General features: G+C 42.6%; 1 protein-coding gene across 1 annotated transcript; it reads right to left on the bottom strand.

Moving 5' to 3' along the window:
* Positions 1-10634: 10634 nt before the first annotated feature.
* LOC122659249 (putative pectinesterase 10) lies at positions 10635-15670 on the bottom strand. Its single transcript, XM_043854380.1, has 6 exons — positions 15513-15670; positions 12409-12579; positions 12139-12298; positions 11968-12033; positions 11468-11712; positions 10635-10791 (listed from the first exon to the last, which is right to left on the bottom strand). Exons 1-6 carry the CDS (start codon positions 15668-15670, stop codon positions 10635-10637), a joined length of 957 nt encoding a protein of 318 aa, XP_043710315.1.
* Positions 15671-19649: the final 3979 nt, after the last annotated feature.

Raw genomic sequence — 19649 nt, 5'->3', positions numbered from 1 at the left:
AGAAACTGTATGCTTACTGAATTAGGAGAGATTAAACGGTTATGAACATTGGTATTGTATTATGTGTTATCATCAGAGAACCAATGCTCTATAAATTCACATATTTTGATTTAATTTTGCTTCCGCTAACTCTGGGATTGGAACGCTTAATTCCATTTGGTATAGTCCTTTCTATCATCATATTGTGGTGACAGGGTGGACTGTGGCTCAGGGCAATGTATCTGTGTAGTCCTAGTAGGTAGTGGGATGATGTGTGATTATCCCAGTCATACCGCAATGTGATAAAATATCTTACATTGGGATGGGGGCGTGATAGAAATAGTCTCCTACCGCGTATTCTTGGCCTCCCTCAAGGGTGCGGCCACTTCCTGGTTTTCGTGGCTGATGTCGAACTTTATCACAAATTTCTCCGAACTGTGCAAAGTGTTTGTCACTTGCTGTCAGAGTAGTATGAAGCACAAGAAAACAATGGTCAACCTTTTGAGTGTGAAACAAAAGCCTGACAAGTTGATCCGAGCCTTTGTCTCCCATTTTAACAAAGAATCCTTGGACATCAAGGATCTAGATGAAGCCACGGCCCACACGGTGATGAGCAATGGTCTCTCAAACATCGACCACATCAAAGATTTGGCTCAAAAACCGACCAAAAATATGGTCAAACTCCTGGAGAGATGCAACAAATTCGCCAACATGGCTGAGGTGCTCCAAGCCCGGAAAACAACCGAGAGTAAAGGTGAGAAGAAGAGGTTGGCAGTAGATGATCGCAAGGAGGAAAAATGAATCAGGACCGACTATCAACCCTACAGGACTAACCGAGCCCAAAGTCCGGTGTACACCCCCTTAAACACATCTCGCAAGGAAATTTTGATGCAGGTCCAAGGCGAGGGATGCATGCGCCGACCTCGACCAAAGCAAGCGGGAACTTTTAGAAACCCGAATAAGTGTTGTCAATTTCATAAGGACATTGGCCACAACACCGAAGACTGCTTCCAATTGAAGAGAGAAATTAAAGAGCTGATAATAGCTAGATACTTAAAGTGGTATGTTAAAGGGGGTCGAGTCGAGCAGGGAGATAGGAGAAATGAAAACCATTATCGGAGGAGGGATGAGCTGAGACGAGACAATCTCAGGGCCGAGCGCTGCGAGGACCGAGCCTGACCCAAAAAGAGGGACAAGGGTTTGGAGCCAAATGGGGCCAAAGGAGCACCAATATATACCATCCTAGGAGGTCCTGGGCAGGAGTTGACAAGGAAAGCTAAGGCCTATGTGCGGTTCGTGGCTATGGCGGAGATGCCAAACAAGATAGCGAGGATCAAAACAGTGATCTCCTTCACCGACGCTGACCTCGAAGGTATAAGCTTACCTCATGATGATGCTTTGGTGGTGCAGGTGGAGATCACGAAAAGACCTGTCCACCGGGTATTAATAGACACGAGTGCATCGGTAGATCTGATGTTGCTTGATGCGTATCGATAATTTGGCTTCAGCGATGATGTCCTCAAACCTGAGGGGACCTCCATACATGGGTTCTCAGGTTCATGGACGCGTACTTCGGTTACAATCAGATCCTCATGCATGAAGAGGATGAGGCATACACGGCCTTCCGAACCGATCAAGAGACTTTTGCTACATATTGATGCCCTTCGGGTTAAAGAATGCGGGGGCCATGTACCAAAGGATGGTCGACCATATGTTTCAAGACCAGATTGGCCAAAATATGGAGGTGTACATAGATGACATGTTAGTTAAGAGCCAAAGGGATGAACACCATCTCGTCGACCTAGAAGAAGCGTTCAGAGTATTGAGGAAAAACCAGATGAAGCTGAACCCCGCCAAATGCACCTTTGGGGTGACCTAGGGAAAGTTCCTTGGCTTTATGGTCTCCATTCGAGGCATAGAGGCTAACCCTGCAAAAATCAGAGCCATCCAAGAGATGACTCCTCCTAAGATAGTCTGAGAGGTGCAAAGGCTAAATGGAAAAGTGGGGCTTTGGCGAGGTTTATGTTGAGGCCAGGTTACAAGTGCCTACCTTTCTTCAAGACGTTGAAGAACCTTCGGAACCCAAAAGATTTTAGGTGGACTAGAGAGTGCCAGCAAGCTTTTGAGAAGCTGAAACGGTATCTAGAGAATCCACCTCTCCTCTCTCGACCCCAGCCAAAGGAAGAACTCCGACTCTACTTAGCCTCAACACCCGTGACCGTCAGCGTCGTGCTACTGAGATAAGAGGACAAGATCCAAAAGCTAATATACTATGTTAGCAATGTGTTAATTGATGCGGAAACAAGATACTCCAAGTTTGAGAAGGTCACGTTTGCACTTGTAACGGCAGCAAGGAAACTGAGGTCGTATTTTCAAGCCCACCTGGTAGTTTTAATCGACCAACCCCTCAAAAAGATATTGCACAAGCCTGACGTATCGGGTCGACTAATCGCCTGGGCGGTGGAGCTGAGCGAATATAACATTGACTATCGACCCCGCATGGCCGTTAAAGGACAAGCCCTGGCCGACTTCATCTCTGAATGTACCATGGCCGACCCCGAGGTCCAAGGAGATGAGAGGCCGACCTCAGAAGATGAGACAGAGCAAGCCTGGATTATGAATGTTGATGGGTCGAGCAATGCGGCCGAAACCGGTACGGGGTTGATGTTGGTCAGCCTAGAGGGATTCTGCATCCAATACGCATGAGGTTCAAATTCTCGGCCTCCAATAACGAGGTCGAGTACGAGGCTCTCCTAGCAGGGCTCTGAGTCGCCAAAGCTATAGGCATTGAACGACTGAAAGCAAGAAGTGACTCACAACTCGTGGTGAACCAAGTCAACGGTGAGTATGAGGCAAAAGGCAAAAGAATGATAGCTTACCTAGAACGAGTCTGAGGACTACTTGCCAAGTTCAAACATTTTGAGATGACCCAAGTACCGTGAGAAGAAAATTACGTGGCTAACTCCCTGTTGTGACTAGCCAAGGCCAAAATGCCGAGTCTGAACAGTTCGGTATATATTGAAATCCTGAACGAGTGTCGCTAAACGACAGGAAGGTCGACCACATCGAAGAGGACGGTCCGAGCTGGATGGACCCAATCATCAATTATTTGGAGGATGATCAACTCTCAGAGAGCCGAGAAGAAGCAAGAAAAGTCAAAATCCGAGCCATAAAGTACACCATAGTCGACAGAATTCTGTACAAGAGGGCCGTCTCAGCTCCACTGCTTAGATGTCTCAAACCAAAAGGTGCCGAGTACGCTTCAGCCGAAGTGCACGAAGGAATATACGGTAGTCATATGGGAGGCTGAGCACTAGCATAAAAGGTACTTCGATAAGGATTCTATTGGCCGAGAATGTAAGAAGAAGCCATGAAATATGTGAAGACTTGTGAGAAATGCCAACTATTTTCCCTAGTACCACATAAGCCCGTGACAAAATGATAGGAAGGTCGACCACATCAAAGAGGACGGTCCGAGCTGGATGGACCCAATCATCAATTATTTGGAGAATGATCAACTCTCGGAGAGCCGAGAAGAAGCAAGAAAAGTCAAAATCCGAGCCACAAAGTACACCATGGTCGACAGAACTCTGTACAAGAGGGCCGTCTCACCTCTACTGCTTAGATGTCTCAGACCAAAAGGTGTCGAGTACACTTCAGCCAAAGTGCACGTAGGAATATGCGGTAGTCATATGGGAGGCCGAGCACTAGCATACAAGGTGCTTCAACAAGGATTCTATTGGCCGAGAATGTAAGAAGAAGCCATGAAATATGTGAAGACTTGTGAGAAATGCCAACTATTTTCCCCAGTACCACATAAGCCCATGACAAATCTGACACCTATGCTTAGTCTGATCCCCTTCGCCATGTGGGGAATGGACATACTCGGGGATTTTGTCCTGGCCTCGGGGAAGAGAAAGTATCTGGTCGTCACCAATGACTATTTCACTAAATGGGTTAAGACCGAGCCATTGGCAACCATTAACAAGAAAAATATGGAGGAAATTTTTTGAGATAAGGTCATCTACCGGTTTGGTCTTCCCAAAGTCCTAATCATCGACAACGGCAAGCAGTTCAATAACCCAAACTTTTGAGAATTTTGCAAGCACTTCTATATAAACTATCGCCCAGTAGCTGTGGCTCATCCAAAAGCCAATGGTCAAGTCGAGGTGTCCAATAGAACATTGCTAGCAGGAATAAAGAGAATACTGGATGAGGCCAAGGGGAGATGGGTAGAAGAGCTGCCGAGCATACTATGGGCATACAGAATGATCGTGAGAACCCCCACCGGAGATAGCCCATTTAGATTGGCTTATAGGACCGAAGCGCGCACTCCGGTAGAGGTGAAGGCCTCATCCTACAGGATACTAAACTTCAATGAGAAGACTTATGAGGACAGCTTGAGAGCGAACCTAGACTTCCTGGATGAAGTAAGGGAAAACGCATTACTAAGAAACATAGCGTACCAATAGAAAACGGCAAAGAATTATAACACCAAAGTGAAGGAATGTTTATTTCGTCTAGAGGATCTTGTCCTTAGAAAGGCTAGTGCATTTCAACCGCGATAACAATGGAAGCTCGCCCCAAACTAGGAAGGACCGTACATAGTCTCCAAACAGATTCAACAAGGGATGTATCGGTTGAAGACTCCGACGGCAAGAAGATACCCCAACCTTAGAATTCGGAGAACCTAAAGAAATTTTACCAATAGAAGACTATTAAAGTTTGGTTCGAGTTCATGTTTCAAAACTTGTTTCAAAATTTTTTTACATCAATAAAAATAATATCTCATCCAAGCTCCAGTTTACTCCAAATTCCTATCTCTCAGGTCAACCCCGATGACCGACCCTCATAGGTCGGTAGAGCTAAGGTCATAAGACCAATCCTCATAGATTGGCCGACCCTGAAGACCAACACTCATAGGTCGGCAGAGCTAAGGTCATAAGACCAATCCTCATAGATTGGCTGACCCGGAAGACTGACCCTCATAGGTCGGCAGAGCTAAGGTCCTAAGGCAAATTCTCATAGATTGGCCGACTCCGAAGACCGACCCTCATAGGTCGGCAGAGCTAAGGTCATAAGACCAATCCTCATAGATTGGCCGACCTCGAAGACTGACCCTCGTAGGTCAACAGAACCCAGATCATAAGACCAATCAAAATAGATTGTTCGACCCCGAGAACTCGGGCCATCGAAGGAAGCATAAAATCCTTAGGCAAAGAGATTGGCCTCTGGTCGCCCACAACGGTTGCCTCGGAGTCAGCCTCGGGTTAGCCTCATCAATTGACCTTGGGATCAGTGCATTTGTATACCTAGCAAGACGTCCGAAGGCAACCTTTAAAGCAAAAAATCACCAAGTATGAAGGGTCTGCCTATTAACGTTGGGGATTGGGTCCCCTATACTACGTGCCGAGAGCAAAAATCGATAAAAAAAACTTAAAGATGAAGATTTTTTCATTAATTAAAAGCTGAAGAATTGGCAGTAATGTACATGAGAAAGAGTCCTCGGTGGGTCCACCATACATTCCAAAAAAAAAAAAAAAAGAAAAATAAAACACAGCCTTTAAGAAGCCAGCACGTCCTTGGGAGCGTCTTCGAGAGGGAGATAGGCGATCAGGGGGCGAGTCTGAAAGGATTTGAGCTTTGGTTCACCTCGACCCAGTCCTCGCCTTGGCAGTCTCGACCATGGTAATAGTGTCCTCGTTGAACTGCAAGAGATCCCAGTTAGGATGTGACTCCCACAGCTCGCTTAGCACCTCAGCTCGACCGTCACTGAACCCCGAGGCATAGGTGGGCTTGCTCAGTTGGTGGAGCACCTCTCGGAAATCCTCTGACTGAAGATAATCATCTATAGCCTCCTTCTTGGCCTTTTGCAGGTCGACCTCGGCCTTCTCCTTCAGACCGCTCAGCTCAGCCTTTAGGTCTTCAACCTCCTTGGCCGACTTCTCCTTCGGGGTCTTCAGCTCGGCCCTCGCCGCCTCTAGATCGGGTTCGGCCCTCTTCCTCTTCCCCTCCTCATCCCGAGTTTCCCAGATGGCCAGCTTAGCAGCATCCCCAGCCTTCTCGGCCTACTCCTCCAGTGAAGCGTCGTCGGTGGACAACTTGACAAAGAGGAGAGCAGCCTCAGTAGCCTTGGAGAAACCCTGCGAAGAGAAAAGTACAGACAGGTCAGAGGACGGACAAAAAAAAATGGAGGAAGCCCGAGTCTGGAAGATGAGTAACTTACGATGGTCAAGTCCTGGAATAGTGAACCCAAGAGCTCAGTGTTGCTCATGTCGGTGAGGAAAGACCGATCGAGAGGAAGCCGAGCTATATCCAACCACTCTCGAGCATGGGCTCAGATTGTAGAGCCGTATCCTTTGAGGAAAGCTGCCAGGAGGGGCGGAATGGGGCATTGCTGGCTGAGGCCCTCCCGAGTACGGGACCCCCAGTGACACCGAGGGGGACACTGAGGGGATTGTGCCCCTTGAGGTTGATTGAGATCTTCCCCTTTTGCCACTTCTCCAACGACAGGGTGGGCTCCTCTCAGTCCCTCTTCTTCGCGAGGGTAGCCAAGGCCTTGGGGAGGTCGGCCTCAATGCCAATCAAGTCCTTCGAGGCCTGCCCCATCAAGCCCTTACCCTTGGACTTATCAGCCATGGCTCTACTCGTGGCTTTCTCCATAGCCTTCTTCTTCTTCTCCTCCATGAGCTCGGCCTTTATCTAAGCAGCATCGAGTTGGGGAAGATCGCCAGCCACTGCAAACAAACAAAAAAAGGGAAAAAAGGGTGGTCAGATACACAATCGAGAATGATGATCACCGAAAAGGGAGCTCGGCCTGGGCCACTTACCAAGGGTCAACCTCTAGAGTCGAAGGAACTCCTCATCTTAGAGCAGCAAAATGTTGAACGGCTGACCCGTCAGCATCACGTCGTATGATTCCTGGTCATACGCATTTAGAGTCGGCGCTCAGTTGAAATACTTCAAATTTATCTCCTTCCACTCGGTCCTAAAAGGAGTGCGGGGATAGAGATGAAGAAGAATCAAGGATTCCAATGCTTGTTGGAGGATGAGACTCGCTCTAAGAACTTGAAGACGTTCACCGCCGAGTTTCACTGAGTTCGGTGAGAGAAGTAGTACTACCCCTGATCCTGGAACTGCTTTAAGTAGTAGAGTTGGGAGAAGAGGGCCGTAGAAACCACTCGGCCCAGTTGGCCAAAGAACAAGTGGACGCCGAGCATGATCAGCCATGCATTCGGAGTCAGTTGGCCCGGTGACAAATGCCAATGATCCAAGATGTCGTCCACCAGACGAAGGATCGGGAAGTGGAAGCCATATCTGAAGGCTATCTCGTAGAAGGCCACCTCACCAAGTCAGATGAAGCGAGCCATTTCCCGAGGCCTTGGAGCTCGGAGCTAGATGGTATCCAGGATCCCATAAGTCGCCCGAAGCTCATCAAGCTCGGACGCAGAGACCATACTCTCTACGGTTCCGACACTACCTTCGGCGAGGTCGGGAGCATCGACGGCCAATTCTGTCGACCCCTCTCCCTCTTCTGAAGACTCATCCTCATCGGAGGACGAGCTGGCATCCCCCTCACGGTCCACGGGGGCATGCTAAGCCAAGTGGGTAGGCTGGTCAGGTAACGGAAGCTGGGCACCACCAGTGGGACGAGGGTCCACCATCCAGGGCTCATCCAACTTCGAGCCCAATAGGTCTACAATAGGGGAGAGTCCCAAAAACTCTCTTCTCGGGCTCATGACTTTGTGCAGCTCGGCAAGAACCTCCTCGTCGGACAAGTTGTCGGTCAACATAATTTAAGAAGGATAGAAGACTTACTGGATCTGAGGCTGAAGATGAAGTGGCGGGAGAGGTAAGAAAAGTCTAAACACAGGAAAGCATCGACGCCAAAGAGTGAAAAATGAGGGAAGTCGACAACACCGAGCACAAAATGAGCAAAGAGCTGAGAAGACCGAGAACTCTAAGATAGCCAAGTGCTTTGAAAATTCAAGCAAGAACAAATGAAGAACATTACCCCCTATTTATAGTGGCTGATAAGAGGTAGCCAAAAAGTCAGGATCTAACGACCGAGAAAAAATCGTACAAAATGAACGGTCTAGATCGAAGCGATCCAAGCGCAATGATGAAGCCGAGTGACGTGTCACATGGAAAATGAAGCACCGTCAGATGTGTCGCTGACAGCATTTAATATCACGTCAAGAGGGCTCGGCCTCAGCCAGCCCAAAAAAAACACTCACCATTGAAGCATACTCACCAAGGTCGAGCCGAGCCTTGATGAGTGGGGGCAAGTGATGAGTCGATAAACGATGGCCAACCAGCGGCCAACACGTGGCGTGGCCGAGGCAGAACTGAACCATTGGGCTACGGAAAAGGTGGTCCCAGGACCCACAAGTGATCGAGGACGAGGCCGAGTACCGCGTACTCGGCACCATGGTTGGGGACGCCAAGGCCGACAACTTGACCGAGCCCTCAGGGATCAGCAACACGCTTGAGCCCTCTAAGACCGACAACATAGCCGAGCCCTCCAGGATCGGCAATGGAGCCGACATCGTGGCCGAGCCCTCCCGGGTCGGTAGCGGATCTAAGCCCTGCGCAGTGAGGCAATGAGGTCAACATCCCCCTGTCTGCCAAGACTCACCAGGTTGGAGCCGACACCCAAGCCCGAACACTGAGCCGAACTCCGGTTATTTGGATGACGAAGCCACGTCAAACATCCCGACACCCCCCAAAAGCGAAACCGTATACAATCGGATGAGAACTCTTTCCAAGTAAAGAGTCCACGTCCAAATACGACTCTATTGGTCAAACTCCTACCAGAAATAAAACTCGTCGCCCTAGGCTCAGTCTATAAATACTCAGGTATATAGCTCATATGCTCATCTCACTTTTTTACTAGTTGAACCGCTGTTGTTTTGAAGACCTGACTTGGGCGTCGGAGAGCCTTTGGCCGGAGTCACACCGGCTCTCTCGCACTAACTCGATTTTTGCAGGCTCATCCACGGGCGAACCTGGTGGCGGAGTTTTTCACACGCAACACCTACCATTATATTATCAACAGTCAAACAATTTATTCTTGGGCTTTTCAATCAATTCACAAAAATCATTAGTTTTTCATAAGCTCATTTTTGGCTGAAATTCACCCCATCAGCAAATGGTGACATTGGCTATATGTAAAAACCTTTTTAGTTGCTGACCCATGGTGCTACTGATTCTCAATATATGCATTTAGTTATGTATCGATCTTTCTTTGTTTCATGTGTTTATTCATTTGCAAATCCATGCAAAATAATATTCACATGGAATGTTATAACTTGGACAGATTAAACCTTTTGGACTTTGTTTATCTAAATGAAAATTTATTTTCTGTAACTAGGGAAAATTTCAAAAAAAAAAAAAACCCTGTAGTTTGAAAAAATTACATCTAGCTCCCCTCTGAGGTAGGCATAAAGTGAATGCAGAGTTGTTGATTCTAAGATCAATCAGTTAGGAAGAGTGTGTTCCTCACCTCATTTATGGACTGGCCATTCCCCAGATGAAATCTATGGCGCCTTCAATAAAGCAGTTTTGAAAGTAATGGCGACCTTGGTTATCCCATAATGTATCTTGAAATCCATAGAAACTACATCCATGAAAAGATGTTTTGTCTCCAGATACTTACTTCTACTACAACGGACTGCTCCACAGTACTCTTTCCTTGGACAGATCCTTCATTAGGATAAGTGTTCTGTTTATAATTTAGAAAGGATCAAAAAGGAAAAAAAATACCCATAAAAACTGCTTAAGGGTGGTAATAGAAAACCACATGATCAAATCAAGAAAAATATGAGATTTGTATTTGAGTTAAAATAGCCTCACCTTAAAGACTATATTTTGGCTACGAAGTTATTAGCTCTTGAGGTGAAAGTAGCACTCTTATCGGTTTATGAGTGTGCATCATATGAAATTTTAATATCTGAACCATTATTTCCTCCAAGAATGATGCAGGGCTTGTCTATGGGGACTTTAACCTTCTCTCTGAATGCATAGGATAATAATAGACAAGAGAAAATATATATAGAAATCAAGAACCATTTTTTGATTTGAATTTAGCATTAACTATCTTGGTTTTATTCAAATACTTGGCCTTGAGTAATTGACACCGTAAGGAGAGGTGTCTCTTTTTTTTTTATTATTTACAAACTAGGAGGGGGTGTCAAATACATGGCATGAAGGTGAATTTCAAAAATCCCCAGTATCAAACAAAAAAATTACTTGTACTTAAAATGAGAATTTGGCCAATTGATAAACACATGGTAAACCAAACAGTTTTTCAGGCAGATTTAGGATCAATCCAATTGATAGACTCAGGGAAACCAAACAGTTAGTCAAGAAGATTCATGTCACAAAATTAGGGTAACAAAACAGTTAATCTTTCATAATGACGAATCCACAGAAAGTCATTCTATCGAATTATGTCCAGAATCAATACATGCACCAACAGATTTACGCGACCAAATACACGTGGCTCCTATTAGCGCAAACATTGTAGAGCCAAGCCCTAATTTTCTACCATATTCCAACACCATTATGAGTGTGTTTGTAACACTTAAGAAAGAAAGGAAAATAAAATTGTTGTTGAAGACAACAAAAATTTTATAGCATCAAGAACTTGCTTCTCAAGGTTGATTGGCCAACCATCCATCTTGGTCAATGTAAGAAATATCTGTGAATTTTTGTACATCTTGTTTAGTTGGTTTCTTTAACCATATCACACGATTGGATAAATTTGACCCTGGTCCATAGCAATCAACCTCCGCATACTCAAGATTTTCCCTGAAAATATACAGTAATAAAGAACAATGAGTACTTGTTTCAAAGTGATTGGCTAAAGTCAATCATATGCCCTCCCATGTATATTTGTACATCCTCTTGAACCCACCCTCCTATTGGCAGTCCTGAATACATTGAATACTTAGGCAGTGTTTGGTATGCATTCTTGGAATGCATTCCAAGTCGATTTTATATTCTTGGGTCATAAAAACAGTTGTTTTTATCTCTCGAGAATGCGAAATCGACCTAGAATGCATTCCAATAATGCATATCAAACATAGCATTAATTTTTCCACTTGACAAACTCCATTTTGATCTAAAACTTGAAATTTATGGAGACCTTAGGGTTTAACCATTCTTTAGACAAAGTTTGACTTTGACATGACATTAAATTTCAAAAAAACAATAAGTTTTAACTATTATGGACTGAACATTAATTGCATTCCATATGAATGTAAATTAAATGCAGGGAGAGGGTTCTCAGCACTACCAATGTGGGGAGCATTTCTCACGTCACATCAATTGAAATACAGAACGGTTTCATCAATGAGGGACCCACATGGTCAAGGAGAAGAGAGATTGTGATAGAGGTGTGAAATCAATAGTACCATAGGGCACAAAAAGAAGGCAGAATTAATATGGTAGCCAAAAATTCAAGAATGAAAGAGAGAGATCTTACTCGTGTTGGTTCCAAGCTTGCCATCCTTGGGGGACTAAAACATCTGAGAATTCTGTGTCGTACCAAATCACTCTTGAATAAGCTCCATAAGCTCTGCCAAGATAGGAATGTGCATTTCCATTTTCAATTACTGTTCCTGCTTTAAATACAAATCCAGTCATCTCGTTACCCGAATTTCGGCCCTGAGCTGTTATAAACCCTGCTAGCCGGCCTCCATCAATAGGAAGCACAGATATTTTACATCCCTGCATAAATTGAATACAGAGTTGTGTCATGGATTGTTAATTTCATTGCAATCTCAATTAAGATTTACTACTTTATAACCTCAATTACATTATTAGGTACCGTAACTCATATATGGACTGGCCATTCCCCCAGATGAAATCTATCGCGCCTTCAATAAAACAGTTTTGAAAGTAATGGCGACCTTGGTTATCCCATAATGTATCTTGAAATCCATAGAAACTACATCCATGAAAAGATGTTTTGTCTCCAGATACTTCTACTGCAACAGACTGCTCCACAGTATTGTATCCTTGAACAGGTCCTTTATTAGGATAAGCGTTCTGTTTATAATATAGAAAGGATTAAAAAAAAATACCCATAAAAACTGCTTTAGTGTGGTAATAGAAAACCACATGAGACTTGTATTTGAGTTAAAACAGCCTCACCTTGAAGACAATATTTTTGGCTACAAAGTTATCAGCTCTTGAGGTGAAAGTAGCACTCTTATCTGTGTATAAGTGTGCATCATATGTAATTATAATATCTGAACCACTATTTCCTTCAAGAATGATGCAGGGCTTGTCTTTGTAGACTGTAACCTTCTCTCTGAATGCATAGGATGATAATAGACAGTATAAAATATTGAAATCAAGAACAGCTCTACTGACAGTGTCACTTTATATATATTATATTCAATTTGGTAAAAAGAAATTTACCTATAGGTGCCAGGACTAACAAGGATACGAACCCATCGATCATTTTGTGAGGGAATGGAATCGATGGCTGCCTGAATTTTATTGAAATTCGCTTGGTACGAGTTACTGACAGTGATGGTATATGCAATTTTTGATGCATTTGGACCATTAGCACCACAGTCCTGGGCTTTACTGTTGCCAAACAAAATGAAGATCAATATGCAAGAGAAGAGAAATGGTGGAACAAGGCACATTTTGGATGAGATGAACTACAGAGAGTGTTTGTTTAGTAAAGAAATGGGATGTCCTTATTTTATTTTTCTATAATTTTCATAAATTTGTTCATCATGTTGGACGGTTGAAGAGTGAACAAATATGTAAACTATAAACAGTTATAGCGCGCAGGATTTATAAAATGGAAAGTAAATACTATTCTGTGAAATCTAAATAAAGGCCAGCTACAAATATAACTGTAATCTTCAGAAAATATACACACAATATTCTTTTCTACCTCAGATGAAGATTTCCCTTTACATGGATTTCCTTTATTAAATCAAGATAAAAATAATAGTATAAATGTTTGCTAAGGGAAGAGAACCCTACCTGGTCAAGTACGATGTGCAGCCCCTACGTCTAGACACAAGGCTGTGCAAAATGACCATCACACCACCATGAAAAGGTGGAAATTCTTGAGGATGCGGTGGTCATTTTGTGCAGTCCTGTGTCCGGGTGTAGGAACTGCGCACTGCACACAGCCAGGTAGCATTCTTTCTTTGGTGTGCTAAATAAGGTGAGACACTGGACCACATATGGAAATTACGTACGTACTAACACTCCACATCATTGTCTACTCCTCTCAGTCTAAAAGCATCTTGCAATAAATTTTTTTTTTTGGTAAAACTCTTGCAATAAATTTGAACTGGCTAAAAATTGAACTGGAAAAGGATCAGTTTTTCCTTTTTTTTTTTTTTTTTTTTAATAGATTAGAAGAGGGTCAGTTCAATGTATTGTCAATACTCTGGAACGGTAACACAGGTTCTAGCAAGAAAGCATGTTTAGTGGCATGGGATAAAATTTGTTCCCCCATTACTCATGGAGGTTTGGGCATCAGAAAGGCCGATATTCACAACAAGGCCATTCTTAAACAGGGATGGAGGCTTATTTCAAATAATGATAATCTTTGGGTTAAAGTTTTGAAAGCTAAGTATTTTCCCAAACTTGTCTATTTTTTACCCAAAGGTAATGGTTAAGAGAGGATCTTGACCTTGGAACAGCATAGCACATGTCCTACTGACTCTGCAGACATTGGTACATTGACATATCAGTAATGGAAGGACCTCCTCAGGTTGATAATCATTGGAATATATCATTTCTCTATAATAGGTTGCCTTCTATTTGTGCTTACTTAACCACTAATGTTCATACTTCTAGTGATAATGATAGATGGGTATGCTCTTTAACTAAGGAGAGTAGACGTTCTATCAAATTAGATGCAATATCTGTGTCTTCAAGACATCCCACAAGTTCTTAGTTCTCAGTTTGGTGGCATTTTTTTTGGAAACTTCCTTTGCATCCAAAATTTAAGATATTTTGTTGGTGTGTCTTACATGCAGGAATTACAAGTAAAGCTAATTTATCGAAATGGAGTCAGATCGACCTCAATTGTGTTTTTTGTGGATCTTATATTGAATCCATTTGGCATCTTTACTTATCGTGTGATTGGATTAAGTGCATATGGGCTGCAGGTCCTCTGGGAGTGAGAACAGAATTCTTCTCCTACCCTTCTTTGGAACAGCTTTGCATATCTTTTCTTTCTAGTAATAGTTTTGATAAATCACTTCTTAAGTGGTTTTTTCTATTTTTATTATAACTTGTTACTTCATTTGGCACCACCGGAACAAGATAACTCATGGGGTTGTTAAACCCAACCCGACTTGCGTCCTCAAAAATGTTGCTCAATGGCTAAGTGATCTCAATATCCACCCCCATCCCATATTATTCCCAGTGATGTATCTATTCAGGAAAATCTTGCTATTTCTATTTCTGATGTGCTTAAGACATTACCCAAATTAAGTTATCCTATCTTGATCTATGCGGGAACTTCTAACTCAGTCCTAGATAGAGTGGGGTGGACTTCCTACATTCTCTTAGAAGGACATATTGTTTTGGTCGCTACAAGTTTTTTGGACACAGATCATTTTTTTGAGCCGATGATTATAATTTTATCAAAGGGCCTTGACTATGCTGTGAATCTTAATATGAAGATTAAGGAGATTTGGTGCTTGAAATAAGGGTTGGTTGATCTTCTATTTGTTCCAAAAATCCCCTGCCCCTAGTCTTGGCTTTTGGTTCCACAACTTTTGAAACTTTCGGATACTACCACAGAAATTCCTCTATCATATCATCAGGACCCTATCTTGCTGACTCTTGATAACTTTTTGACTCATTTTGTCATAACAAATACACAACAATTTGTTTTAAATAGAGACAATGTAGATAATGCTCTTTCTTAATTTATTTGTTTTTTTATTATAAAAAAAACATGATTACTATTATGCCCTAAAACAAATCTAGAACGTAGCTATGTTTGGATGTCAAGAAAAGAAAAGAGAAAATTCAAAAAATTAAGATTTTGACGAAAGAGAGAGAGAGAGAGAAACATAAAATAATCATTGCATTATCATGATTTATGTCTCATTATGTTTTTTCTTAACATCCAAACATAAATAGAGGAGAAATTTATAGGAGGAATATATAGGTGGTCACGATCTAGATTGATCAGAGACATGAAAAAGGTTAAAATTTAAATCTTTTAACAAAACCAAACTCCAATCTGAAACCAAATATCACAAGGTTGTTATCTATAAACCCACCTCCACCTCATCTCAGTGAAGGCTTGAAGCCATTTATAGACATAATGGTGTTGAAATATGAAGACGAAATATAACTAAAAACAAATGAGAAAAAAAAAAAAGAATTTCAAAACATGAGAGATTTATTTATTCAGTATACCAAGTTCAATTAGAAGCTCTCATTAACATTATTGATAACTTCCATTTCGTCTCATCATCCATCATGAACTTCATCTCTCTAAACCATTGCTTACAGCAACAGTTTATAAGAACAAGGGCCCAACAAAGGGTGCGAAAGGTCCACCGGCAGCACCACTTCCACTAATTTTAGAAGCTCCATCGATAGTGACTCCATAAACAGTGGAGAGCCCTAGTAATAGCAGTAAAACCAACTTGCTCAGGACCTTGAAGACTCCATTTCCCTTGCCCATCTTTATCGATCTTTCTTTTGATAAGTACATGGATCTCCACTCACTCTTCTTGATTTATGTATATATAGCTTTTCTCAATAAACCAACAGGCGGAGAGAGAGAGACATTTATTAGCCAACCCATAATTTTTTTTCTATAATTCAAGATTATTATAATCTGAAATCATTAATTTCATGAGGAAATTTGATAAGATACAGAATGTCACCACCACGAATGTTCTTCAACAATTCAGTATATATAGCTTTCTAACTAAACCCATCCAAAAACAAGAAAAATATCTTAGTGAAAATTATCTTCCTTTTTTTCTAAAAAGGAAAATTAAGGTTTCCTTAAATTGGTCTCTTTATGAATAGAGATTGAGATAGCATAGTTAGATTAATAGACAGATAGATGTATCTTCTTAGTAAACCAGTGGTCGGTTGCCAAAAAGGAACCACAGCTTGCCATGTGGACGAGCTCCCCTTTGGACGGCCTGGATTGAGCTGAAAATCCGGATTTTAAAATTCAAAAAAAAAACCTCTTGTACATCACATGTGCACCATGCTCAGCTTTCTCAGCTTGATCCAGACCGTCCAAAAAGAGCTCGTCCATATGGCGAACTGTGGTGCTGGCCACAAGATGTGCGATGCACCATTGTGTTGTAGAGGAGCCCAATCCAAAAACAGGAAGGACAAAAGAAAAATTCCACTAATAATCCAAGAATTTAACATAAATATTTTCGTGATGGAATTTATTATAACAGAAATTTCACCGTTAATGGTAATATTTTATTATACCTTGCCTTTTCATAAAATAAAACAATTTTTGCAAGCTTGAATTGGCGTTTTTGGTAGATTTGGGTTAATACAAAAGATATGAAGGAGATGGCCTGGGTTGGCATATACAAAATGGGAAAAATATGGGAGGACCAGATAGGCTATGGCATGGGTGCAGCTAGCAAGGCTAGAATAAGAAGGTGCAATCAAAACTAATTAAGGCAAATTCATCACATATGGATTATATATTTTTTAAGGAAAAAGAACGTTGTCTAATCGCACGGATCCTGGATCCTACCCCAGACACAAGAGTGCACAAACTTACCACTTTGCCCATTCTAAAATCAAAAATCTCATCCATGTTGATGCCTTTGTACACACCTCATTGGCCTTTGGTACAGGGGTCACTCTCATTTGGCAACCACCAAATGCTAAACTCAATAGGGGTTCCAAATTACTTATTGAGTTCCAAAATACCGGGCTTCAATTGCAATTGCTTCATTGAGGTAAGAAAATTTAAAATTTGTAAGCTACATATAACGAATAATGCTTCAATTTAAAATCCCGGTTCAGTTGAGGCCAAGATCAAGTCAAAGTCTATCTCTTCAATTCCCTCTCAACATCAGGATGAAGCAGGTCATCAATCATTCGGCATTAGAAAACGGGAAACGGACCTCCATCGTTTGCATCCCCATTACATCCCGTCTCAACCTATCAAGTCATGCTACAAATCGGTTGCATTTAATTAAGGCACGTTAAGGAAATACGATGCCCACCGAAAGGGTTAATATCTTCTGACAAACCTCCTCTCATTTAAAGCCAGCTAATCTTGGGTCACATACGTGCTAAAAGCCCCATCATGTCACATCATGGCATCTTCTCCAATTGGCCTATAAAGGTCAGGCGAAAACACTTGGTAAGATAAATGGAACTCAATCCACCATTTTAGAACCAGCTCTTGATGTAACTCAACCAAGGTTGAGGAACCCTAATTTGATTCTACGTTTCTTCTCGAACCAATCTCTTCATCTTGACTGATTGCCTTAGGAACTGACTTTGGCATCGAAGGATAACACCAAGGCCAGCTCCTGTTCACCTCTTGTGTCTTCTTTCTCTTTTGCAGACCAATGCATTCAATTTTTACCCGCAACAGTTTGGCACCCACTGTGGGGCTCTATCCTCATAACCACCTTCCTTAAATCCTTGAGAGATCAATGTAAGAGAAGAAACATGGTTCGAAGAAGGGGTCAACAGGCCACCTCTCGACAAAAGAATAATAGCCAAACCAGGAGAGATTCTGACCTTGGCACTCATCAAAACTCTCCTGAAATTCAAGCAAACAATATTCATGCTATCGAAACATTTCCTACCGACACTATTCCAAATCAAGAAGCTCCGATAACCTGTGCAGAGTTCAATTAACTCAACCAACGGTTTCATCATATCACGGAGACTCTACGTAATTTAGCCCAAACCACCACTTTTCGAAGAAATCGAGATCTCCATCTTGAGCATAGAAAAACTACTTCAACACCACGAACAAGGGTTCTGGGAAGCCAAGCAAACGCTTCTCAAATTTTCTTGGGAGCAAGCGATGAAAGCACAACTGATGATAGCAATCTGGGAGGATCAAAGAAGGACCTTCCTCCCTACACGCAGGAAGAATGACTGAAGAAAGCTACAAGAGAACGAAGGCGATGGTGGAGTCATCCAACTTGTTCCACTAACAAGATAGCTTTCACCGACGTAATTCTCGTTGTCCCTGTTCCAATGACGGTCTGACCGATCAACAGGAGTTTATAGACAGGTTTGAGGCGGTGATGGCCTTAATTGGCGTGGAGGGTGCCATTCTGGCAAGAGCATTCACTATGGTTTTAGAAGGCTCGACGTTGGTTTGGTTCACCTATCTACCCAAAAATACAATCAGCAGTTTCCGCGAATTAGGATGAGAAGCCTTCACCCATCATTTTATGAGCAGCAAGACTCATCATTGATCTTCGGTTAGCCTGATGACAATCCAACAACGATTAATGAATCCCTCAAGGATTATCTGCAGTGCTTCATGCAGGAGAGCATGATGTTGAAAGACTTGGATTCTCATATCTCCTTTGCTGCTCTACTTGTGGGGATTAGAGACATCGAGCTTGCCAAGTCTATAGCTATGGAGGAACCAAAAATCTTATAGAGTTGTTGCCACGTTTTGAGCAATTCATCAACCTGGAGGAAATGTTGGAAGACAAAAAAGTTCTAAGGTAGTGGTTTAAAAAAAAAAAAAAGAAAGCCCCAACATAAAAAGAAAATTGACCAAGCCCCGAGAAGAACAAGAAATGAAAATTGACCAACAAGACAAGAATCCACACCAGGATCAAATCTATGGTTGGCCCAAGAGTCCTTTCAGAATGGAACCAAGGTACACTCCCTTGAACCACTGTCATACAAATATTTTGATTCAAATGCAGGATCAATGTATCTTGAAGTGGCCCCCGAAGATGCCACCTAATACGATGAGCAGAGACCAATCCAAATAGTGTTGTTTCCATCACGAGTATGGTCATGAGATGGATGAGTGTAAAATGTTAAAAAAGGAGATCAAGGAGCTCATCCAAAGGGAATATTTACAATAATACATTTGACAAGATGAGGACCAGCCAAGGACCTATCTTGAGAGGTGAAACCAGTTGGACGAATGACAAAGGAACCCAGCACCAGAGAGAAGAAATCAGAGATTCCCAAAACCCTCTTCCTTCGTACGTGTTAACAATCCCGAACCCTCAAACAAAGGCCCCTTGGCTGGGACTACTGTAATCATCAGTGGTGGTCCAACGGTAGGGGGCATCTCCAACTTAGCTCGGAAAGAATATGCTAGAGAGGTGCTCAGTACCGATCGGATCGATCGAAAATCAAAAATTGATCGAGTCATCTCCTTCTCTGATGATGACCAGAAGGGCATTCATCTACCACATAATGATGCGGTCGTCATCACCGCGACAATAGATAAGTTCAGAGTCCACCGTATCCTAATTGACAAAGGGATTTCGGTTGATATCCTCTTCTATGAAGCCTATCAGAGAATGAAGCTAGATGACTCTCAGTTACTACCTACTACTGGCCCTCTATATGGCTTCTCAGGAGCATTTGTGTTGTGTAAAGGCTCTATTATCTTGCCCATAACTGTGAGGAATGAACCACATCTTTCCACGGTTTGGACCTCCTTCATGATCGTT

This window comes from Telopea speciosissima, chromosome 4 (assembly GCF_018873765.1).
Source record: "Telopea speciosissima isolate NSW1024214 ecotype Mountain lineage chromosome 4, Tspe_v1, whole genome shotgun sequence".
Lineage (NCBI taxonomy): Eukaryota > Viridiplantae > Streptophyta > Magnoliopsida > Proteales > Proteaceae > Telopea > Telopea speciosissima.
Note: the sequence above shows the minus strand (reverse complement) of the source record. Positions and strands in the feature narration are given on the sequence as shown.

Excerpts from the sequence above, each read along its gene's own strand:
- LOC122659249 (XM_043854380.1), bottom strand. The coding sequence starts at position 15,670 with ATGGGCAAGGGAAATGGAGTCTTCAAGGTCCTGAGCAAGTTGGTTTTA. Across the intron at positions 12,580-15,512 it reads GCACCCTTTGTTGGGCCCTT|TAAAGCCCAGGACTGTGGTG; the intron begins GTTCTTATAAAC and ends GTTTGGCAACAG. Across the intron at positions 10,792-11,467 it reads CAAGCTTGGAACCAACACGA|GGAAAATCTTGAGTATGCGG; the intron begins GTAAGATCTCTC and ends GTATATTTTCAG.